Consider the following 23,045-nt stretch of genomic DNA (forward strand, 5'->3'; position numbering starts at 1 on the left):
AGTACAAGTAATCAAAAGATCACAGTTTCAAATTGTAAGAAATAGATGTGACGGAGAGTACAGAGTCACCATCTGGGACCACCAACACCAAATTCTAAATATGCTATTTGCCTACTTCTATGACCTGCTGGGGTCCAAATCAGGTAAAGGTACGAGTACTCGGAAGAGATAAATGACACAGGCTCAAGGTTGTATCAGAATGATCTCTTGACTTTATTGGGAGGATACAAATATTTATACCCATTTTCTAGAACTCAAGCCAACACAGATATTGTCACTTACGTAAGCATCGCGTGATTAATAATAATAATAACTTATTTTTGATGTTTGCAAATCAAGCACATTTAATTACAAAAAACTTATCTTATCCTTGAGTTGTTCATCCTTGAGAAGTATCTAGAACCAGTTGTACTCCCAGAACATCAGACACACATAGTTCTGAGAACTAACAAGTAATTAACTTTGTCTCAAGTACACACGGCTCAGCTATTCTCCATTCTGACCCAAAATAAACCAGCAAAGTAAAATGGAATCAATGATACAAAATGTAGGTGCAATCCCTCACAATTTCCCCATTTTGAGATATTCACTCATTGCAGGCAACAGGTACACATACTTTAGCCGGACATTCCCCTTTGCTGCTGGTTTCCCAGATTCTGCATATCCGTACCTGCATGAGGGATAATCTCAATACATTTTAATAATCTCTCCTACTACCGGTTTTGTCACACACTTTATTCAAGCACATTAATGCTAGCTTAATCACAATGTAAATAAGTGCAATAATAAACAAAATTTGTCTTATCCCCTGCACTATGCCCACAAGCCATCCACCAATATTTTTGAACCAATTTGCTGGGTTCAAGAAAGAGAAAGTGTCTGACCACCAAGAATCTTTATCCGCACTATGTTCATCCAACCACTTATATCTCATTTCCTTTATCTTTTCAATACCTACCCTTATCTGGAGGTTACCTTGTAGATCTACAGTATATAATGACAGCAGGTTGGTCCTATCACTTGACACATTCCTCCTTCCAGTGAGATAGTACAGAACTAAAGTATGCTGGTTAGTGACTATGATTAACTGAGATTGTACATCATTAGTTTGATTTACAAGGCCTAACACATCCCGTATTTGGTCATCTAGATAATCTGTTGCTACTACTAGCTTATCCCACATATGCATAATCATTGGGTAAATAAACTGAGTACTAAAGAACTTATTTGCAATACTCATCTCTACTACATGAGGCTTCCCATTTGGTCTGGGATTGTTGTCTGCAGTTCTTTTATGTAATGTATGTTTAGGCACAGCATTTATATTAAGCTTATCATGTGACAGTATAAATGTGACTGAAATCAGTCGGACAAGAGTACAGGTTCCGTAAGCTCCAGGTGGAATCCACCTATATGCTGCCACTCCAGAAGCAAAATACAGATCACCAGGAAGAGTATAATTATAGGTTACACGATAAAGGCGTATATAAGCAACTGCAGTAATGGTTACACTTTCATTATATAAACAAAGTTTTTGGCCACCATTATTATCACTGCCTATTTCCCCCCAAACCCACAGGAATAACTGTCATTAGTTTTAGGAGTCAATACAGCCCCAGGGTTGTCTTTACAATCATCACTATCCTTTATGGACCCTTTAAACTTGTTGTTATGCTCCCATGACACGTTATGTAGAGTCCTTTGTATCGCCACTATAGTGACTCCTTCAGTCTGATCATATACCTGGACCAGTGTAAAAGAGACTGATACTGGAAAGTCAAAATCTCCTAGATGAAGCTTTCGTACTTTTATTCTGGGCCACTTCTGTCCATGAAAATCCCATACTCTGACAGTGTTGTCCTTTTTTGCAGTCACATTGGCCTGCCACCAGGGGGTCTACCCATCCAGCAATAGAATGGGGCACTGCAGTAGAGTTAAACTTAAGACTTTCATTCTCTGATCTTCGAATGGATAAAAAGTCTCTACAGTTTATGTTAGCAAGCTCTAACCACCGTACCGGGATAGCTAAATAAGGCATAGTCTTTGAACTCACAGGACTGTGAGTACAGATCCAACGGTTTTTATAATTGTCCACATCTGTCATATTCTTCAACATGACCTGATGATGCCTAATAAGGGCATTGTCCCAGTCACTTTTTAGATTCACATGTAGAGCTTTGATGCTCAGAGTCAGAAGTAGCAGTGCAAGGATCTCCATCCTCAGGGTTTGGCACTTTCTTGCAATGTGAGGCATGAGTCCAGTTTGTGAGGCATGAATCCAGTTAGGCTTTCCCTCCACCTTTATGGAGGTTGCAGTTTTCAACAGGACTTGGAAGGGACCATCAAATCTGGGCTAAAAGGTTTTCCTCATGTGCCTCTTTATCACCACCCAATCTCCAGGCTCAAGACTGTGTGTACCTTCTACTGAGTCGGGATCTGGAATGGAAGCAAACACTTGTTTATGAGTGTGATCTAACCTTTCAATGAGGGCCTTCACTGTTGCAGCCTTGGGGCACTGACAAACAATACCTCAAAGGGGGACAACCCTGTATTCTTGTTTGGTGTGGTTCTTATTGAGTACAAGGCTAGAGGCAAACACTCTGTCCATGGTCTACATGTTTCCTGCATGGCTTTCTGAATTTTCAGTTTTATTGTCCCGTTCAATCGTTCGACACGGCCGCTGCTTTGTGGGTGGTACGCCGTATGGAAGGCTTGGGTCACCCCTAAAGCTTGCATAACCTCTCTCATAAGTTCACCCGTAAAGTGGGAGCCTCTATCTGACTCAATAACTTCAGGAACACCATACCTGCTTATAAGTTCACTGACCAGTTTCTTTGCAGTGTTCTTTGCATTTGCCTTAGACACGGGATAAGCTACCGGCCACCCTGAAAAGAGATCAACACACATGAGAACAAACTCATATACTCCTACCTTAGGCAGTTGTATATAGTATATCTGCAGTTTCCGGAACAGGTAAAATGGTCTCAGAGTGTGCTTGCTTGGAGTCTTCACCACTTGACCTGAATTATTCAAAGCACAAATCATGCAACTTTGTACAAACCTGCTTGCCATGGTGGAGAACCCTGGAGCGATCCACCTTTTGGCCACAGTGTTGATCAAAGGACCTTTTGCCTGGTGCGTCACCCCATGGGCTTCTTGGGCCATCATCGGATACAGGGCTCTGGGTAGGCAGATCTTACCTTGAACTTCCCATAGTCCCTGCTCATTTAGGGTAGCGCCTCTCTTCAGTCCAAGATTCATTTTTCTTCTTCATCTGCTTGAGCAGACAGTTTTACCAAAACCTCCACAGACATCTCCTGAGGGTCAAACGCATTTACTGGTACAGTCTCAGTGTCTCTGGGCTTGAGGGCGGCTTGTTTAGCAGCTTTGTCAGCCCTGTTGTTTCCTTTTGATTCATTAGTCACTTGTTTTGTGTGGGCTTTTACCTTTATGACAGTCACTTCTTCAGGTAACAATAGAGAGTTCATTAGTTGAAATACATAGTCTTTGTTCTTAATGGGCTGGCCTGCCGATGTCAAAAAGTCTCTGGCCTGCCAAATTGGTCCATAATTATGTGCAATACCAAAAGCATACCTGGAATCCATGTAGATGTTCACCTTCTTGTCTTTAGCCATTTTACATGCCTCAGAAAGTGCCTTCAACTCTGCCTACTGTGCTGACATGTGAGGAGGGAGTGGTTCAGCAAGTACTACCTCATGCTGTGTAACCACAGCATATCCAGTGTGGAACTGACCATCCTCTCCTACAAATCTGCTTCCATCTACAAAATATTTAAAATCAGGGTTATCAAGAGGTGAAAAACCAGAGGCCTCTTGTTGCATCAAATGCTCACAATCATGATATGTTTCCATTAACTCTGTAAGTAATGGACCTGTACCTCCCTCCCCCATTTCTGAATCTGTGATTGGTAACAATGTAGCAGGATTCAGAGTTATGCATCTCCTGAAGCTAATGCCATCTGGCATGAGGAGGGAACATTGTAACCTCAGTTCCTCAGTTGTCTGGCCATAGAAATGTGTTTTGGCTGTACTTGACTGAGTATGCCTTGAATGTCATGTGGTGTTTGTGCCATTAGAGGGTAGTCAAGGACAATGTAAGATGCTTTTTCCACCATGAGCTGGAAAGCCGCCACAGCTCTGACACATGAAGGAGCTCCCCTGGACACAGGATCCAATCTGGCAGAGAAATATGCAAATGGTCTGTGCCTATCGCCATGTTTTTGAGTGAGTACTGCTGTACTGTGTCCCTGGAGCTCTCAACAAAACAGGTTAAATGGTTGATCATAGTCTGGGATTCCTAACGCCGGTGCAGACAATATTGCCAGTTTCAGAGTGAAAAAGGACTCGATTGCATGGAACAGACGGAGTCAGACAAAAAGGTTCTGATGACAGACAATCATACAAAGGCTGCATAAGCATGGATGCATGCCTTATCCAGGGTCTGCAGTATGAGACCAGACCCAAAAACATCCTGAGAGGTTCTGGCCCCTGAGGGAGTTTTATATCCTTCACCACTTGTTTTCTCTCCTCAGTAAGGTGCCTTGCACCCTCTGAGAGACAATGTCCCAGAAATGTAACTCTTGACTGGCAGTATTGCAGTTTGTCTCGGGAAGCTTTGCAACCACTTTCTGCAAGAAATATCAACAAAGACAGTGTGGCTTTTCTACTTTTTTGTCCGGTTTTCTGCATAAAGGAGTAGATCATCAACATATTGAAGTAACACAATATAAAACCAACCAGATAAAACTGACTGGAGGGCATGTGTGTACATTTTAGGTGAATTCTGTGCTCCTTGGGGTAAAGCTGTCCATGCATATTGATTACCTTTAAATGTAAATGCAAACAGATATTGACAATCAACATGTAGGGGAACACCGAAGAACACATTTGTCAGGTCTATCACAGTGAAATGTGTAGCAGTTGGTGGTACCTGTGATAACAAAGTATGTGGATTTGGTACAATGGGAGTCTGCAGAACGTGACCTTATTGACCTCCCTAAGATCATGAACCATCCTGTATGTTCCTGGTTATCCCTTTACTGGTTTCTTCTTAACTGGGAACAGGAGTGTAGTTGCTGGAGAACTGGTCCTTACTAAGACACCCATTCTCTCATATTGTTTCACTTGTAAGGCTACTGACTGCTCTTGGGCATGACTCAAGGGGTACAGCTTAACAAGGGTGGTTGGCAACCTGGTTTGAGATGAACCATGAAAGGGGTAACATTAAGTTTCCCAATGTCTAACTTTGTGGATGCCCATAATTTGTCCAGGACTACCTGTAACTCCCCGCAATCCTTGTAGTGTAATTGGCATCCAATCTCAGGCTCTAGGTACAGGGCCGTAACTTGACACAGAACCTTATCCGAGGCTCCTATATCTACCTGTGTGGTACTGTCCTCATTTAAATGAATATGTGCCCCCAGTGCCTGCAAAACATCAGTGCCTAAAAGATTAAAAGGAATATTTTCGTTGACCAACAACTGTGCTACCACCGTGCAATCTTTGATCTTCAACTTTATAGGCAATGTTTCTGGAACATAGACTACTTCCCCCGTGAAACCAGATGAGGGTGAAACGCTGTGCACTTATCTGCCATGGTTTAACATAATCTGGATTTATCACTGTTTTGGCTGCCACCGTGTCTACCAGAAAGGGAACTTGTTAATTCCTCACCTGAACCGGTATTTGTATTTGACATCCTGCTTTTGCTGTTCTTATGGCAGATAAGGACACGGGGTTGCCGGACTCCTATTGTGAACCCACAGAGGCAGGGGTGCGCGCAGGCCCCTGCCTCTGAGGATCCTGGTCCTGTCGAGGCTGTTGGGGAGAGGAACGATAGTTTCTCCGACTATGTCCTGGTTTTCCACAATTGTAACATTTAAAATCATTCCTCCTCTGTCTCCCCTGCTAACCAGACCATGGTCTCTGTTGGCCCTGGACCATGTTTATCTTTAAGGGCTTGGAACTAGATGTGCCCAGCTCCAGACCTTTAGCAGCAGCAACTATTTGGGGTAATGGTGTTACCCCCCACTCTGCTTTGCAGGCTTTCAATTTTGCCTGCAAAGCAGGTCTCAGTCCTTCCATGAAGGCAAATGTCAACAGTTTCTGTCCCATTGGTCCTGTCGTGTCCCATCCCATGTCTGTCCACACAGTCTGTAGTCTGGATTCAAATGACACCACGCCCTCCTTGGTCTCCTGTACTACCACCTTCATCCTTACCTGAGAACTCAGCCTTCTCCCAGTCACTCCATGCTAAATTTTGCTCATTCTTCACCCTCTCATTAAACAACTGCTCCTTAAGGGGGCTGTAAGAAGACTCTCCCATTTTTAAAGCCATTAAATTATTTAAGTCAGCCAAAGTCCCTCTGTAAGTGACTTGAATCTGCTGAAACATACGGTGGGCGGGCATTGGTCTTGTCAGGGGGTCAGGGACCTTACCCAGAAGCCCCATTTGATCCTCAGGACTGCATGGTGCGTATGTTACTATATGCTGCTGGGGGTAATACAGATTACCTCTAATATGTCTGCACACCCAGTGCTGATTCTCCACATGATTTGCGACTTTACACCAAGTGTTCACTATCTCCTCACATTCATGATACTTTATCCACCCTCCATTTAACTCCTTAAACTTCTGCCATGTTCTAGGGTTTAAATTTCCATACTTCATCCCAGCCTTTTCTAACACTTTCTCTGTCTTTTTCTTATCTTGTTTACCTTCCATATACTCTACCACTTCATTAGCCAGTTTGTAGCCCTCAGGGATTGCATGGGAGTTTCCCATTTTACTTTCCAATCCCTTAACTGAATGCACTAATTATCTCCAGACGTCTGTATTTTTAATTCCCTGCTTGTCCCTTTCCTCATGGTGCTTCCCCACTAGACTTCCTTCCTCTAGTGTATACTACGTAGGACAGCAGAACAACAACCCCTACCTGCTTTCAGCTGAGCCTTAAGGGGTTCCAGGGCTCCTGATTTCCCTGTGCTGTATTCACTGTGATTCTATACAAAATCCAGAGGACTACTAAGACATATATCATGATACCAAGTGCAAACCCAAAGGTGTTCAAAAAAAAATATTATCCATACCCAGCGATCATAGGAATGACACGGTTGGGGTTCTTACCTCTCAAATATGGCTCGACCTTAAGTAGACCTTTTTTACTTCCCCACAGTCCTGATCCCAGGCAGAAAGGCAAAGGAGACACAGATATATTTGTAAGAATAAGCTTCTTACCTTAACAGCGCTGTTTTTAGATCATCTGTTCGTCCTGGTCCCTCTCCTTAATCGGTCGGAGTTGTTGGGAGGAGTCCACTGGTCGAGCCCCATGTTGGGCGCCAAGAATTGTTAGGGCTAAACCCCTTATACTTTGACCTGCTGGGGTCCAAATCAGGCAAATGTATGAGTACTCGGAAGAGATAAATGACACAGGGTCAAGGTTGTATCGGAATGACCTCTTGACTTTATTGGAAGGATACAAATATTTATACCCATTTTCTAGAACTCAAGCCAACACAGATATTGTCACTTACGTAAGCATCGCGTGATTAATAACAATAATAACTTATTTTTGATGTTTGCAAATCAAGCACATTTAATTACAAAAAACCTTATCTTATCCATGAGTTGTTCATCCTTGAGAAGTATCTAGAACCAGTTGTACTCCCAGAACATCAGACACACATGGTTCTGAGAACTAACAAGTAATTTACTTTGTTTGTCTCAAGTACACACGGTTCAGCAATTGGGAAGCGGAGTATCAATTCCTAAAGTCCCTGTTATAGTTAATGAGGTTGTCTACTTTCATTTGCACAAATTCCAGAGATATAAACTTAAAAAAGTATGTGCGGAGTGGAAAGAAAATGACACATGGTTTTCAACATTTTTAATAAATAAAAATCTGAAAAGTGTGGCGTGCATTTGTATTCAGCCCCCTGTACTCTGATACCCCTAGATTAAATTCTGTGTGTCCAATTGCCTTTAGAAGTCATCTGATTAGTAAATAGAGTCCACCTATGTGTAATGTATTCTCAGAATAACTACAGCTGTTCTGTGAAGGCCTCAGAGGTTTGTTAGAGAGCATTAGTGATCAAACAGCATCATGAAAACCAAGGAACACACCAGACAGGTCAGGGATAAAGTTGTAGAGAAGTGCAAAGCAGGGTTAGGTTATAAAAAAATATCCCAAGCTCTAAACATCTCACGGAGCACTGTTCAATTCATCATCCGAAAACGGAAGGTGCATGGCACAAACTGCAAACCTACCAAGACATGGCTGTCCACCTAAACTGACACATGGTTATGGCAGCATCATGCTGTGGGGATGCTTTTCTTCTCTGGAACCCGTACCTATCTCGTAAACAGTTGTGTTGAGCACGAATATTCGAATAGCGAATTTTTATCGTGAATATCGCCACTTCAAGAATTCACAAATATTTAGGATATACTGCTATATATTCGTTATATCGAATATTCAGCATTTTTTTCCCATCTGAGCATATGATTCCTCTCTGCTTTTTGCTTGTGGGCCAATGAGAAGAAAGCAATGTCAAGTTCACAACAATACTTAGTGCACCAATCAGTAATCAGTAGTCAGACCTGCTAAAATGTGAAGTTGCACGTAGTGCAAAAAAATATTCTAATCACTGCCGATTAGCGCAATCGCAAATATATTATAGCACTTGACTCTATCTGCATATAAAGCTATTCTAATGCTCTGCTGTGCCAACCATTTTTTCCAGTCTCAGGAAACTTATACCAGCTTGAAAAATGTAGCCAAAGTGACCCACACCTGTATTTCGCGTAAAATAGCATTACGTGATTTTTACATTGCCGATTTTTCGGATTCAATAAAATAATCTCAAATTCTTGAAATTTGCAATAAAATATTAAATATTTGTGAAATATCGCAAATTCGAATATAGCCCCTGCCGCTCATCATTAGTAAACAGAGCATTGAAAGTCACGGAGGGCTCATCGCGCATGAGCGGTTGCCCTCGATTCATTTCTGTGGGGCCTCTGAAAATAGCTGAGCGCTGGCTCGACTATTTCCGTTGGCCCCATAAAAATAAATTAGAGTGGTGGACATACATGCGTGGTGCGCCCTCCATGACTTTCAAGGCTCTGTTTACAAGATAGGTGCAGGTCCCAGAGGTGGGACCCACACCTATCAGACAATGGGGTCATATCCTAGCAATATGCCCCATCGTCTGAGATGACACAACCTCTTTAATGAAGCAGAGTGACAGTTTTAGGCACAGCCCATGGACAAGTAGTGTGGTGCTGTTTCTGGGGAAGAAAAGTCATTTTTAAATAGTACTGTAAACCCTTATAACATAGTCAGATTTCCTGCCGAGGACTACCATTTGTTACACTGACAATCAACATGGAGGCCAATCTTAGAGGTCTCTTCCCCTCAAATCACAGCTCACCAGGAGTATTAGCCCTCTTTAAAAAGTTTAGCATTGAGATATGATTGCTGAACATGGGTTTTTCAGACAGACTAGTTGTACTGTAGTTTAGATTTCATGCCCAAATTCCCCTATGTAAGAGCTACAGTATGATGCTCAGTTTATTTCAATAGAATGGCGAGGGCTCCAGGTGTTACATCCGACATGCAGATAGTTTAATGTGGATATTATAAGTCCATATTTCTTGATAGACTTTTTTGTAATATGACATGATCTTTACCTAGACATGGCCTTGTGTGTAGAATTGCATGAGTAGCAATAGAACAAATGTTGTATTATATTAACATGCAAAAAGTGGTCAATGATATCCCATTTTATAACGATGATCCACTTGTACTATGCAAGAATATTATATATAGATCATTAAATGTAATAACACAGCAGAAATTTAGGATAGGAATGTCTCAATATGCAGAAGAACAATTTTTATGAAAAGATCACAAGGCAGGTTGCATGATATGTACTGTAGCTATAGAATATAATAACTTCCATTACATTCTTAAAAGGTTCTCACAGGAAATCAGTGTCAAAGTCCAAAAGCTCTCTAAAGACAATCCATCACCACCCAGAAAAATAAAGAACTGCAAGAAAGATGATTACCCAGGAGAGAAGAAGGCATTGGCCATACAGGTATACCACATGAATGTACAGTATATATCTTTTATCGCAACACAATGTATAAATGTGTAAAGCAAAACGAGAACACAACTGGGTCCTTGGCTTTCTTCTGCTAAACCTCCACTTAAAAGTTATTCAGCTTGTTAACAGCTTTAGCAGTATATAATACTGATATTGATTAATGCAAAAAAAAAAAAAAAAATTATATTTGTGCACATGCTGTATCTCCTACAAGTCATCTGGGCATTGCCATGTCTACGCATAGACACACTAGGTGTCAATTACAAAAATATATACTTTTGTGGCATATATTTGGGGCAGATTCTGCTGCACGCAATCTGCGACTTCTTCCACGCTCATGCCAGGGGCGTGTCATGGGCGGAGAAGGGGATGGGATGTCTCATTCATCATTTTCTACACCTAGGTATAGGAGAAAGTTTAGGAGTAGAAAATTATCTAAATGTTAGACATGTCACGAAAAGGTAGGGATAAGTGCAGTCCTAAACTCCACCCACTCCTCTATTCCTACCTACTTGCATAGTCCTCCTAACCCACGGGGTACAACTGGGCGGCAGTCCCTAGCTTACATACGTGCAGGGGTCTAAAAGGAAGGAAATAACGAGGGAAGACAACAAAATACAAAGACAGAACAAACACAAGCGCAAAGCTTCCCAGGCTGGGAAAGTACCACAACAGAAACAACTGGAAGCCCAGGTCAAGAGCCAGGAGGTAACACAGGCACAAGGGTTAATACAAAATCAAAGTCAATACAAGCCGAGATCAGGAGCCAAGAGATCGCATCAGTACAAGGGGTAACACCAGGTCAAGGTCAAATACAAGCCGAAGTCAAACAAACAAAGTCACACATGCAGAGAATGCTAGTGAGGTAATAAGACCAATCACAGGCAACATGTGGCCAGCAGGTTACCTGTTTAAATTGGTCTAATTGAATCATGACATGGCCAGCATCATGTGACCCATGTCCAACAGATCTAAACACCTGAGCGCCAACTCATTGCCATCGGCGCTCAGTTCCCCATTGCTGGTTGTCTAGGGGATGAAGGACGCCAGACACGCTGAGGAGGCATGCTCGGCCGGGTCCTCGCTGCCCCCTTGTTACTATGGAGACGAGGATGTCGCCGGCTCCCCATTTAAAGACAGCAAGGAAACTTTGGCGATCCAGTGCCGGGGCTTATTAAGACCAGAGTATAAAATGCACCCTGCAGTCCATGCTGTAATCAACCTATTGCGTTATCATTGACATCCCAAAGAGGCTGCAACTTCACCCGAATCTCTGCTGAAGTCATTATTACTCTGTGTCCTGCACAGGGCACAGATGAAGCTGGAACAAGGATACTCCATTTCACTGTGCATGCTCTGAAAGGCATGCTCATTAGTGTTGATCAAGCACCAAAGTGCTTGTGTGCTCGAACGCTCTGGCTGAACTCATCGGTATGCTCGTGAGCTCTACTAAGCACAATGGAAGTCAATGGGAGAACCCCCTGCTCGGAAGAGAAGAGGGTGTCTGGTTCACAAAAAAGGTTAGAAATTGATGGAAACCCCCTTCAAAATGGTTTGGAAACAGCATTAAGAGGATAGCTGGATATGTCTTGGATCCCAATTATCTATGACATCCAATAGACAACCACACAAAGGCTATATGCCAAAAGCCACGTATGTGCAAGACATCAATCTATCCATGAGACAGATAACAGGCTTAATCAGCATACCTTACAATGGCAGCCATGTGCATTCCAAACCAGCTCTCATCTGACTAAGAGCTAGTAAGCCTCAAAGTTACTTCAGATCTGTTGGATGGCTTGGGTGGACCTGCGCACCTAGATCAATATCATTAGGGAGACAAAAGGTTTTCTGATTGTGCTAGCATAATACTCAATAACCTTTCTATACAGCTTTGTCATGTAAAAACTAATTTGCATAAATCACCATTTGCATGGAAAATTTGCGATCTACACTACTCATGAACAGCGCCATCTATTGGTTTCATAGTCTTATGACAAGAGTAATAGTCTTGTCATTAGACTATAAAACCAATAGATGGAGCTGTTCATGAGTCATGAACAGCGCCATCTATTGGTTTCATAGTCTTATGACAAGATTATTAGTATAGCCTTTTGCATGGAAAATTTGCGATAAAAATTCACGATTAGAATATTTGCAAACTACATAACTCATGAACAGCGCCATCTATTGGTTTCATAGACTTAAGACTATGAAACCAATAGACAGCGCTGTTCATGAGTCATTACAAGCAGGGCAATAGTCCTCAGATACACCCTAGCAAGCTCATATTACCACAGATAAAGTGCTAGGAGATGTGTGAATGATAGCAGCAATCCGATATACACCTCAGTGTTAGCACAAGCTATTATAGACTGAGTGCTACACGGTGTGTGGACTCTGTTGAGCAGTGTGCCCCACTTACTAGCGCCCCAACAAGATGAACAGTGCCATCTATTGTTTTCATAGTCTTATGACATGAGTAATAGTCCTGTCATAAGACTATGAAATCAAAAGATGGAGCTGTTCATGAGTAGTGTAGATTGCGAATATTCTAATTGCAAATTTTCCCAGCAAAAGGCTACACTAATAGTCTTGTCATAAGACTATGAAACCAATAGATGGTAATGTTCATGAGTAGTGTAGATCGCGAATTTTCCATGCATGTCTTTCCTATATGCCCATGTTTATGCAAATTCGTTTTTACATGACTAAACTGTATAGAAAGGTTATTGAATATTATGTTAGGACAATCAGAAAACTTTTTGTCTCCCTAATGATATTGATCTAGGTGCGCAGGTCCACCCAAGCCATCCAACAGATTTGAAGTAACTTTGAGGCTTACTAGCTCTCAGTCAGATGAGAGTTGGTTTGGAATGTCAGATAGTGCACAAGGCTGTCATCTGTCTCATGAATAGATTGATGGCTTGCATATACCTGGCTTTTGGCATATAGCCTTTGTGTGGTTGTCTATTGTATATTGTAGATAAGAGGAGTCCAAGATGCACCCAGCCATCCTCTTAATGCTGTTTCCAAACCAGTTTGATGGGGTTTCCATAAATTTCTAACTTTTTTTGTGAACCAGACACCATCTTCTCTTCCGAGCAGGGAGTGCCTGGTTTGATGCTCGGGTCTCCCATTGATTTTCATTGTATTAAATTCTACTCGAGCACCTGAAGTATTCGGCCGAGCACTCGGATGTGCCGAGCATAGCAATGCTCATTTAAATGGGTTGTGCCACCATTAACCCCTTAAGGACCGAGGACGTACCGGTACGCCCTATTTCCCGAGTCCTTAAGGACCGAGGACGTACCGGTACGTCCTGACTTAAAATCTGCATTCCGGCGCCGCGGGGGTTAATCGGAACGGGACGCCGGCTGAAATCATTCAGCCGGCATCCCGTAACAATGCAGGGGGGGGTCATTTGACCCCCCCGTGTCGGCGATCGCAGCAAACCGCAGGTCAATTCACCCCGGCGGTTTGCTGCGCTTTTTGCAGTTTCTGATCCCCGCGGTCCCTGACCGCGGGGATCAGAAACTTCAGAGTGCCTAAAATCAATATTGCGCACCCCCCCCTGCACCCCTGCATGATTTGATGGCGGCGGGTGGTGCAGGGGGGGTGTCGCAGGCAGTGGGGGCGTTGCGGGAGGCGGGCGGTGCGGCAGGCGGGATCGCGATCCCCCGCCCGCCTCCCATTGCATAATCGTTGGCGTCTAGTGGGTTATACCAGGGTGCCAGCACATTGCTGGCACCCTGGTATAAACGGCTGACATCGGTGATGCGATGTCAGCCGTTTAACCCTTTCCATGCAGCGGTCCGTACGGACCGCTGTATGAAAAAGGTTAACAGCGCAAGGAGCTCCCTCCCTCTCCGATCGGGGGGCTGCTGTGCCTTTGCAGCCCCCCGATGGGAGAGGGAGAGAGCCCCCAGAGAGCCCCCCGAAGCCCCGTCCTCACCCTTCCCCGTCTGCGAAGTTGTGACAGACGGGGAAGGTTCCCATGGCAACAGGACGCCTGCTCAGGCGTCCTGCTGTCCATGGTGCTGAACAGATCTGTGCTGAAAGCATAGATCTGTTCAGTGTAAGTAAAATACAGTGCAGAAACCTATATAGTTTCTGTACTGTATTTTACAGACATCAGACCCACTGGATCTTCAAGAACCAAGTGGGTCTGGGTCAAATTTTTTTAAAAAAAAGTTAAAAAAAGTTAAGATAAAATAAAAAAACATTTATCACTGAATAAAAATAAAAATAAAAAAATACACTACACATATTAGGTATCGCCGCGTCCGTAACGACCTGATCTATAAAACGGTCATGTTACTTTCCCCGCACGGTGAACGCCATAAAAATAAACAAATAAAAACTATGAGAAAATTGAAATTTTGCCCACCTTACTTCCCAAAAAAGGTAATAAAAGTGATCAAAAAAGTCGCATGTACGCCAAAATAGTACCAATAAAACCGTCATCTCATCCCGCAAAAAATGAGACCCTACTCAAGATAATCGCCCAAAAACTGAAAAAACTATGGCTCTTAGACTATGGAAACACTAAAACATGATTTTTTTTGTTTCAAAAATAAAATAATTGTGTAAAACTTTTATAAATAAAAATAAAGTATACATATTAGGTATCGCCGCGTCCGTATCGACCGGCTCTATAAAATTATCACATGACCTAACCCCTCAGGTGAGCACCGTAAAAAAAAAAGAAAAAAAAAGTGTAAAAAAAGCAATTTTTTGCCATCTTACGTCACAAAAAGTGTAATAGCAAAATAGTGCCAATCAAACCGTCATCTCATCCCGCAAAAAATTAGACCCTACTCAAGATAATCGCCCAAAAACTGTAAAAACTATGGCTCTTAGACTATGGAGACACTAAACAATTTTTTGGTTTTAAAAATGAAGTTATTGTATAAAACTTACATAAATAAAAAAAATTGTATACATATTAGGTATCGCCGCGTCCGTGACAACCTGCTCTATAAAATTACCACATGATCTAACCTGTCAGATGAATGTTGTAAATAACAAAAAAAAAAACGTGCCAAAAAAGCTATTTCTTGTTACCTTGCCGCACAAAAAGTGTAATATAGAGCAACCAAAAATCATATGTACCCTAAACTAGTACCAACAATACTGCCACCCTATTCCGTACTTTCTAAAATGGGGTCACTTTTTTGGAGTTTCTACTCTAGGGGTGCATCAGGGGGGCTTCAAATGGGACATGGTGTCAAAAAAACTGTCCAGCAAAATCTGCCTTCCAAAAACCGTATGGCATTCCTTTCCTTCTGCGCCCTACTGTGTGCCCGTACAGCAATTTACGACCACATATGGGGTGTTTCTGTAAACTACAGAATCAGGGCCATAAATAATGAGTTTTGTTTGGCTGTTAACCCTTGCTTTGTAACTGGAAAAAAAATATTAAAATGGAAAATCTGCCAAAAAAGTGAAATTTTGAAATTGTATCTCTATTTTCCATTAAATCTTGTGCAACACCTAAAGGGTTGACAAAGTTTGTAAAATCAGTTTTGAATACCTTGAGGGGTGTAGTTTCTTAGATGGGGTCACTTTTTTGGAGTTTCTACTCTAGGGGTGCATCAGGGGGGCTTCAAATGGGACATGGTGTCAAAAAAACTGTCCAGCAAAATCTGGCTTCCAAAAACCATACGGCGCACCTTTCACTCTACGCCCCGCTGTGTGGCCGTACAGTAGTTTACGGCCACATTTGGGGTGTTTCTGTAAACAGCAGAGTCAGGGCAATAAAGATACAGTCTTGTTTGGCTGTTAACCCTTGCTTTGTTAGTGGAAAAAATGGGTTAAAATGGAAAATTAGGCAAAAAAATGAAATTCTCAAATTTCATCCCAATTTGCCAATAACTCTTGTGCAACACCTAAAGGGTTAACGAAGTTTGTAAAATCAGTTTTGAATACCTTGAGGGGTGTAGTTTCTTAGATGGGGTCACTTTTTTGGAGTTTCTACTCTAGGGGTGCATCAGGGGGGCTTCAAATGGGACATGGTGTCAAAAAAACTGTCCAGCAAAATCTGGCTTCCAAAAACCATACGGCGCACCTTTCACTCTACGCCCCGCTGTGTGGCCGTACAGTAGTTTACGGACACATATTGGGTGTTTCTGTAAACAGCAGAGTCAGGGCAATAAAGATACAGTCTTGTTTGGCTGTTAACCCTTGCTTTGTTAGTGGAAAAAATGGGTTAAAATGGAAAATTAGGCAAAAAAATGAAATTCTCAAATTTCATCCCAATTTGCCAATAACTCTTGTGCAACACCTAAAGGGTTAACGGAGTTTCTAAAATCAGTTTTGAATACCTTGAGGGGTGTAGTTTATAGAATGGGGTCATTTTTGGGCGGTTTCTATTATGTAAGCCTCGCAAAGTGACTTCAGAGCTGTAGTGGTCCCTAAAAATTGGGTTTTTGTAAATTTCTGAAAAATTTCAAGATTTGCTTCTAAACTTCTAAGCCTTGTAACATCCCCAAAAAATAAAATATCATTCCCAAAATAATTCAAACATGAAGTAGACATATGGGGAATGTTAAGTCATCACAATTTTTGGGGGTATTACTATGTATTACAGAAGTAGAGAAACTGAAACTTTGAAATTTGCTAATTTTTCAAAATTTTTGGTAAATTAGGTATTTTATTATGCAAAAAAATTAATTTTTTTTACTTTATTTTACCAGTGTCATGAAGTACAATATGTGACGAAAAAACAATCTCAGAATGGCCTGGATAAGTCAAAGCGTTTTAAAGTTATCAGCACTTAAAGTGACACTGGTCAGATTTGCAAAAAATGGCCTGGTCCTTAAGGTGAAAATGAGCCCGGTCCTTAAGGGGTTAAATGTTATTTTAATATCAGCAAGAAAAACTCGTTACTTTTGTAATTTTTTTTATGTTACACAATGCTCCAATTGTGAGATATTCTCTTTAGTTCATTATAATGGCACCCCCTGATGTTTAATCCATTTAGTAATGTGCACATCTACCTACTAAAGTGGTCACACATGTTCAGTTCTATTCTACAACTGCCACGAGCCATACCTACTGTTAGAAGGTGTGACAGTAAGGCCCCTTTCACACGGGCGAGTTTTCCGTGCGGGTGCGATGCGTGCGGTGAACGCATTGCACCCGCACTGAATCCTGACCCATTCATTTCTATGGGGCTGTGCACACGAGCGGTGATTTTCACGCATCACTTATGCGTTGCGTGAAAATCGCAGCATGCTCCTCTTTGTGCGTTTTTCACGTAACGCAGGCCCTATAGAAATGAATGGGGTTGCGTGAAAATCGCAAGCATCCGCAAGCAAGTGCGGATGCGGTGCGATTTTCACGCATGGGTTCTAGGTGACAGTCTATTCACTGTATTATTTTCCCTTATAACATGGTTATAAGGGAAAATAATAGCATTCTGAATACAGAATGCATAGTATAATAGGGCAGGAAGGGTTAAAAATAATAAAAAAGTTAACTCACCTTCTCCTCTTGTTAGCGTAGATCCCGGTCTGTTCTTTAGCTGTGGCTGAAGGACCTTTGATGACGTCAGATCACATGCTCCATCACCATGGTGTTTGACCATGTGATTGGAGCATGTGATCTGACATCACCTCAGGTCATTCAGTCCACAGCTAAAGAACAGACCGGGATCTACGCTAACAAGAGGAGAAGGTGAGTTAACTTTTTTATTATTTTTAACCCCTCCAGCACTATTATACTATGCATTCTGTAGTCAGAATGCTATTATTTTCCCTTATAACCATGTTATAAGGGAAAATAATACAATCTTCAGAACATCAATCCCAAGCCCGAACTTCTGTGAAGAAGTTCGGGTCTGGGTACCAAACATGCGTGATTTTTCTCACGCGAGTGCAAAACGCATGACAATGTTTTGCACTCGCGCGGAAAAATCGCGCATTTTCCCGCAATGCACCCGGCTCTTATCCGGGCAAAAAACATGACGCCCGTGTGAAAGAGGCCTTACAGGGAGAGAGCTGTAGCAGAAAGGACACACTCCTGAGAAAGGACAAAGCCTCTGAGAAATGACACGCTCCCTGAGATGCAGCCCAAAATATTGGAGCAATTGAAGCAATGAATGGGGAGATCTCTGGATCCATGTGAGGTACAGGGCTGGTTCTAGCTTTGTTAGAAAGAGGTTGTCATGTACTATTATGCATTGTGTATGTAAGTATTAAAGTATTACGTCTAACTGTCATTTTTGTTTTACATTAATCGTGGTATAACTACTTTAAAGTGGATTATACTAGATCATTTTTATCCAGATTGACATGTTTTAAATATATACATTTTTCTCCTTTTCTTGCTACAGGATTTCAACATAGAATCTAAAGGGAAAGATGCAAAGCCTTTAAAAGTCAAGATAATCAAAATGGATACAGATAAGAGTGAGAGGAACGATGCAGCATCTAATGCTAGTACTTTATTTAATGGATCAAATCAGAACAGAACAACCCCTTATAGCGCATTGAAAGAATCCAGCACCAGCTTAGATCATCAAAAAAGCCCATGTGGCATAATTCCGCCAATCAGTTACAATCTTACTGCCATCTCTCCTCATATGACGTCCTCCACCAATGCATCATCTATGTCAAGCCACATTAGCTTCAGGTACCCGGAGAGTACGCTTTTATAACTTACCAGCGTTTCCCATACTACTGTACGTGAGCAGAGGGAATGTTGAATAATATTAAATACATAATTATATAATATAAAGGGTCAGTTCACACGGCTGATTTTCAAAATACACATGTGAAAAATCAGAAATGAATCCAAGCAGATTCTTACACCTCAGAATTAGTGAATTATTTAAGGTGTTTTTTGGAAAGCGTTCTTCAGTCAAATTTTTTACTTTATTAAATTCTATAGTACTTTTCCTACAAGTGTTTTTGTGTGCGTTTTGTGGCGCATTTACATGTGAAAAAATGCGTGTATGTGCACATCTCAAATGGTTCATTTTTTTCTGCTTCCCGTTAATTTGAATGGAGAAATCAGTGCTGATTCTGCCCCAAAATAGGACATGCTGCTTCTTTTTTACACGCAAGTTCTGCTTCCAATTGAAATGAATGGGAGGCTGTTTTAAGGTGTTTTTGGCGCAGATTTGGAGCTGATTTTGAGGCAGAAATGCTCCAAAATTAGCGGAAAAAACTCTGTTTGAACTGACCCTGATAGTACCTTTTTTTGTATATCAAATTGGGTTCCTGTGGAATAATATAGAAGACAAATAGATGTAGTAATAAATAATGGATGCGATAATATTGCACGTTTCTTTGTTCATCTGACAGCTACTTTTCCAGACTCCACCATAAAAACGCATGCCTGGTTGGCCAAGCATGCGTGTTTATACGTATAAATAGGGAGTAAGAAGGCACCTTCGTCAGCTGTTATCTCCTACTGGAACAAAGGATCGGCATGTTGAAAGCATACATTAGTCTTTCTGTCCCCCAATACCTGCCATCCAGAGATGGTCGATAGCCTCCCATGCACATTAGATCACAACACAGTGGGTGCAAATGAGCTTTATCTAATGTATGGCAGGCTTTTCAATTATAGATTACAGTGTGCAGCATGTGACACCAGCAGTGCAATAAAATCTCTATATATTGCTTAGGCTAAATTGACATATGTGCCAAAGTTCTGTTATTATGTGCCAGCATAGGAATAAAATACTGGAATCACCAGATCCAACATATGCGTCCGTTATGTCCCAATGACTATAATGGGATCCGTCAGGTTTTCAGCATGGATATAATTCCACTGTCTTTAGTGAAACAGTTTTACCAAGAAATTTTTAATCATGACACATAAAAGGGAGAGGGGAATAGTACAGTAGTTGAGGTACAGTAGGGTAGTGCCCTCGAAGGACCACGTGTCTGGTAAAAGCCACGCAGTCCTCTCTGTTGGGATAATTAAGAAATTACGGAACACAATGGCGTTCACTCTGACTGTACATGATCGCGACCGAGCGCTAATGTCCTTTACAACATGATGTTAGATTTCTCCCATGCTATTATCTGTCGGCTCTGTTACCAAATACCTAATAAGTTACCTTTTTGTTTACTTGAAGAGGAGAAGAAAGAGGGAAAATGTTTGTCAATTCTTTTAAAAAACATGGAGGAAAGCCTTCCCCCGGTTACAGACAGAACGTTACAACACTGGTAAGTTTGACTTTATAATACTTTTTGCATCTAAAAAATAAAAGCATATGTTGTATTTCACACCTGAGACAAGCATTCCACAACTGCAATGAAAAGTGTCTTCTATGGAGGTGGTCCTCGCAACGAATAGGCACATATACACAGAAGATAGGTGAACTGAAATAATCTCACTGACGAAGATAGCAGAGTACATTGTTCGGCTTTGTCAGTTCAATAGACTTTGAGTGTGCATTCTCAAACAGCACTCCATTTAAAGGGGTTGTCCCACTTCATAAAATAGGTTTTATCTAATCTATTTACCCCCACACAACATATCTTCCTATCCATGTTATTATCCAAAAGCTACCTTTCATTCAAAAAATCATGTAAAGCGATTCCTTTGTTGTTTTCTGTATCCCATGGATACGGCCTCTTTCGTCCGGCCGCATCGCTGTGCCGCGCCTGCGCACAACAGCTGAACAAGTACTCGGGCCGCCTCTCCATTCCTACAAGTACGCGCACATCCGCGCATGCGCAAATACAGCAGGCGGGTGCCGGAATCAAATAGCCGGCACCCGACCTCTATGACAGGGAGCGGGACCTTAGGGGTTAACTGCCGCTGATCGCAGCCCCCTATCATAGAGGTCGGGTGCCGGCTATTTCACTCCGGCACCCACCTCCTGCATTTGTATTAACATTGGTGGCGCAGTGCGCCCCCCCCCCCCCCCCAGTATAATATACATTGAGTGCGGCCACCCCCCCCCAGTATAATATACATTGAGTGCAGCCACCCCCCCCCCAGTATAATATACATTGAGTGCGGCCCCCTCCCAGTATAATAAACATTGGTGGCGCAGTGGGAAGTGCCAATGAGGGTTAAAAAAATAAATAAAAAATTAACTCACCTCCTCCAATTGATCGCGTAGATGCCGGTCTCCTGTTCTTTCTTTAGGACCTGTGAAAGGACCTGTGGTGACATCACTGTGGTCATCACCTGGTACATCATATGATCCATCACCATGGTAATGGACCATGTTATTAGCTCAGTGACGTCACCACAGGTCCTGAAGCAAGAACAGGAGACCGGCAGCTGCGCGATCAATAGGTGGAGGTGAGTTAATTTTTTATTTATTTTTTTAACCCTCATTGGCACTTCCCACTGCGCCACCAATGTTTATTATACTGGGAGGGGGCCGCACTCAATGTATATTATACTGGGGGGGGGGGTGGCCGCACTCAATGTATATTATACTGGGGGGGGGTGGCCGCACTCAATGTATATTATACTGGGGGGGAGGGGTGCACTCAATGTATATTATACTGGGGGGGGGTGGCCGCACTCAATGTATATTATACTGGGGGGGCGCACTCAATGTATATTATACTGGGGGGGGCGCACTAAATGTATATTATACTGGGGGGGGCCGCACTCAATGTTTATTATACTGGGGGGGGCGGGACCTCACATACGGCTCCATGTGGATGACTCATTCACATGAACGAGCACGCAAGGACTGAGCTCTCAGGGTGAGTCATGAGGAGGCATGGCCAGCCTTCACTCAACTACAGGAGCCGAACCAGGAAGTTATCAGGACATCTACTGCTGGTAAGATTAAAAAAGCAAAGTGGGACAACCCCTTTAAACTCCTCCTCATTGCAGTCATGTAGCAAGGAGCAATGGAAGACCTTGAACACCCAGTGGTGAGGCCCCCACAAATCAGACTCTTATATCTATCCTGTGGACAGGTGATAAACGTTGATTCTGGGTGAACCCCATTTAACCACCTCCGGACCGCCTAACGCAGATGTGCGTTCCGGAGGTGGCAGCCCTGCGCACGACGACGCATATACGCGTCATCTCGCGAGGGCCGGGATTTCCTGTGAACGCGCGCACACAGGCGCGCGCGCTCACAGGAACGGAAGGTAAGCGAGTGGATCTCCAGCCTGCCAGCAGCGATCGCTCGCTGGCAGGCTGGAGATCCGAATTTTTTAACCCCTAACAGGTATATTAGACGCTGTTTTCATAACAGCGTCTAATATACCTCCTACCTGGTCCTCTGGTGGTCCCTTTTGTTAGGATCGACCACCAGAGGACTCAGGTAGGTCAGTACAGTCCCACCAAACACCACACTACACTACACCCCCCCCCCCCGTCACTTATTAACCCCTTATAAACCCCTGATCACCCCATATAAACTCCCTGATCACCCCCCTGTCATTGATCACCGCCCTGTCATTGATCACCCCCCTGTCAGGCTCCGTTCAGACGTCTGCATGATTTTTACGGATCCGATCCATGTATCCATGGATCCGTAAAAATCATGCGGACGTCTGAATGGAGCCTTACAGGGGGGTGATCAATGACAGGCGGGTGATCACCCATATACACTCCCTGATCACCCCCTGTCATTGATCACCCCCCTGTCATTGATCACCCCCCTGTCAGGCTCCATTCAGACGTCCGCATGATTTTTACGGATCCGATCCATGTATCCATGGATCCGTAAAAATCATGCGGACGTCTGAATGGAGCCTTACAGGGGGGGTGATCAGTGACAGGGGGGTGATCACCCTGATTACCCTGATCACCCCCTGTCATTGATAACCCCCCTGTAAGGCTCCATTCAGACGTCCGCATGCGTTCTGTGGATCCGATCCATGTATCCATGGATCCGTAAAAAATCATGCGGATGTCTGAATGGAGCCTTACAGGGGGGGTGATCAGTGACAGGGGGGTGATCACCCTGATCAC

General features: G+C 42.8%; 1 protein-coding gene across 2 annotated transcripts in view; it reads left to right on the forward strand.

Annotated features, from left to right (window-relative positions):
• Positions 1-23,045, forward strand: part of CDKL2 (cyclin dependent kinase like 2) — a 99,294-nt gene that overhangs the window by 53,632 nt on the left and 22,617 nt on the right. For both annotated transcript variants that reach the window (XM_044277136.1, XM_044277128.1), the window contains exons 8-10: positions 9,998-10,121; positions 18,469-18,767; positions 20,224-20,314. In XM_044277136.1, coding sequence (XP_044133071.1) covers positions 9,998-10,121; positions 18,469-18,767; positions 20,224-20,314 — 514 coding nt within the window. The remainder of the gene's footprint in view (positions 1-9,997; positions 10,122-18,468; positions 18,768-20,223; positions 20,315-23,045) is intronic.

This window comes from Bufo gargarizans, chromosome 1 (assembly GCF_014858855.1).
Source record: "Bufo gargarizans isolate SCDJY-AF-19 chromosome 1, ASM1485885v1, whole genome shotgun sequence".
Classification (NCBI taxonomy): domain Eukaryota; kingdom Metazoa; phylum Chordata; class Amphibia; order Anura; family Bufonidae; genus Bufo; species Bufo gargarizans.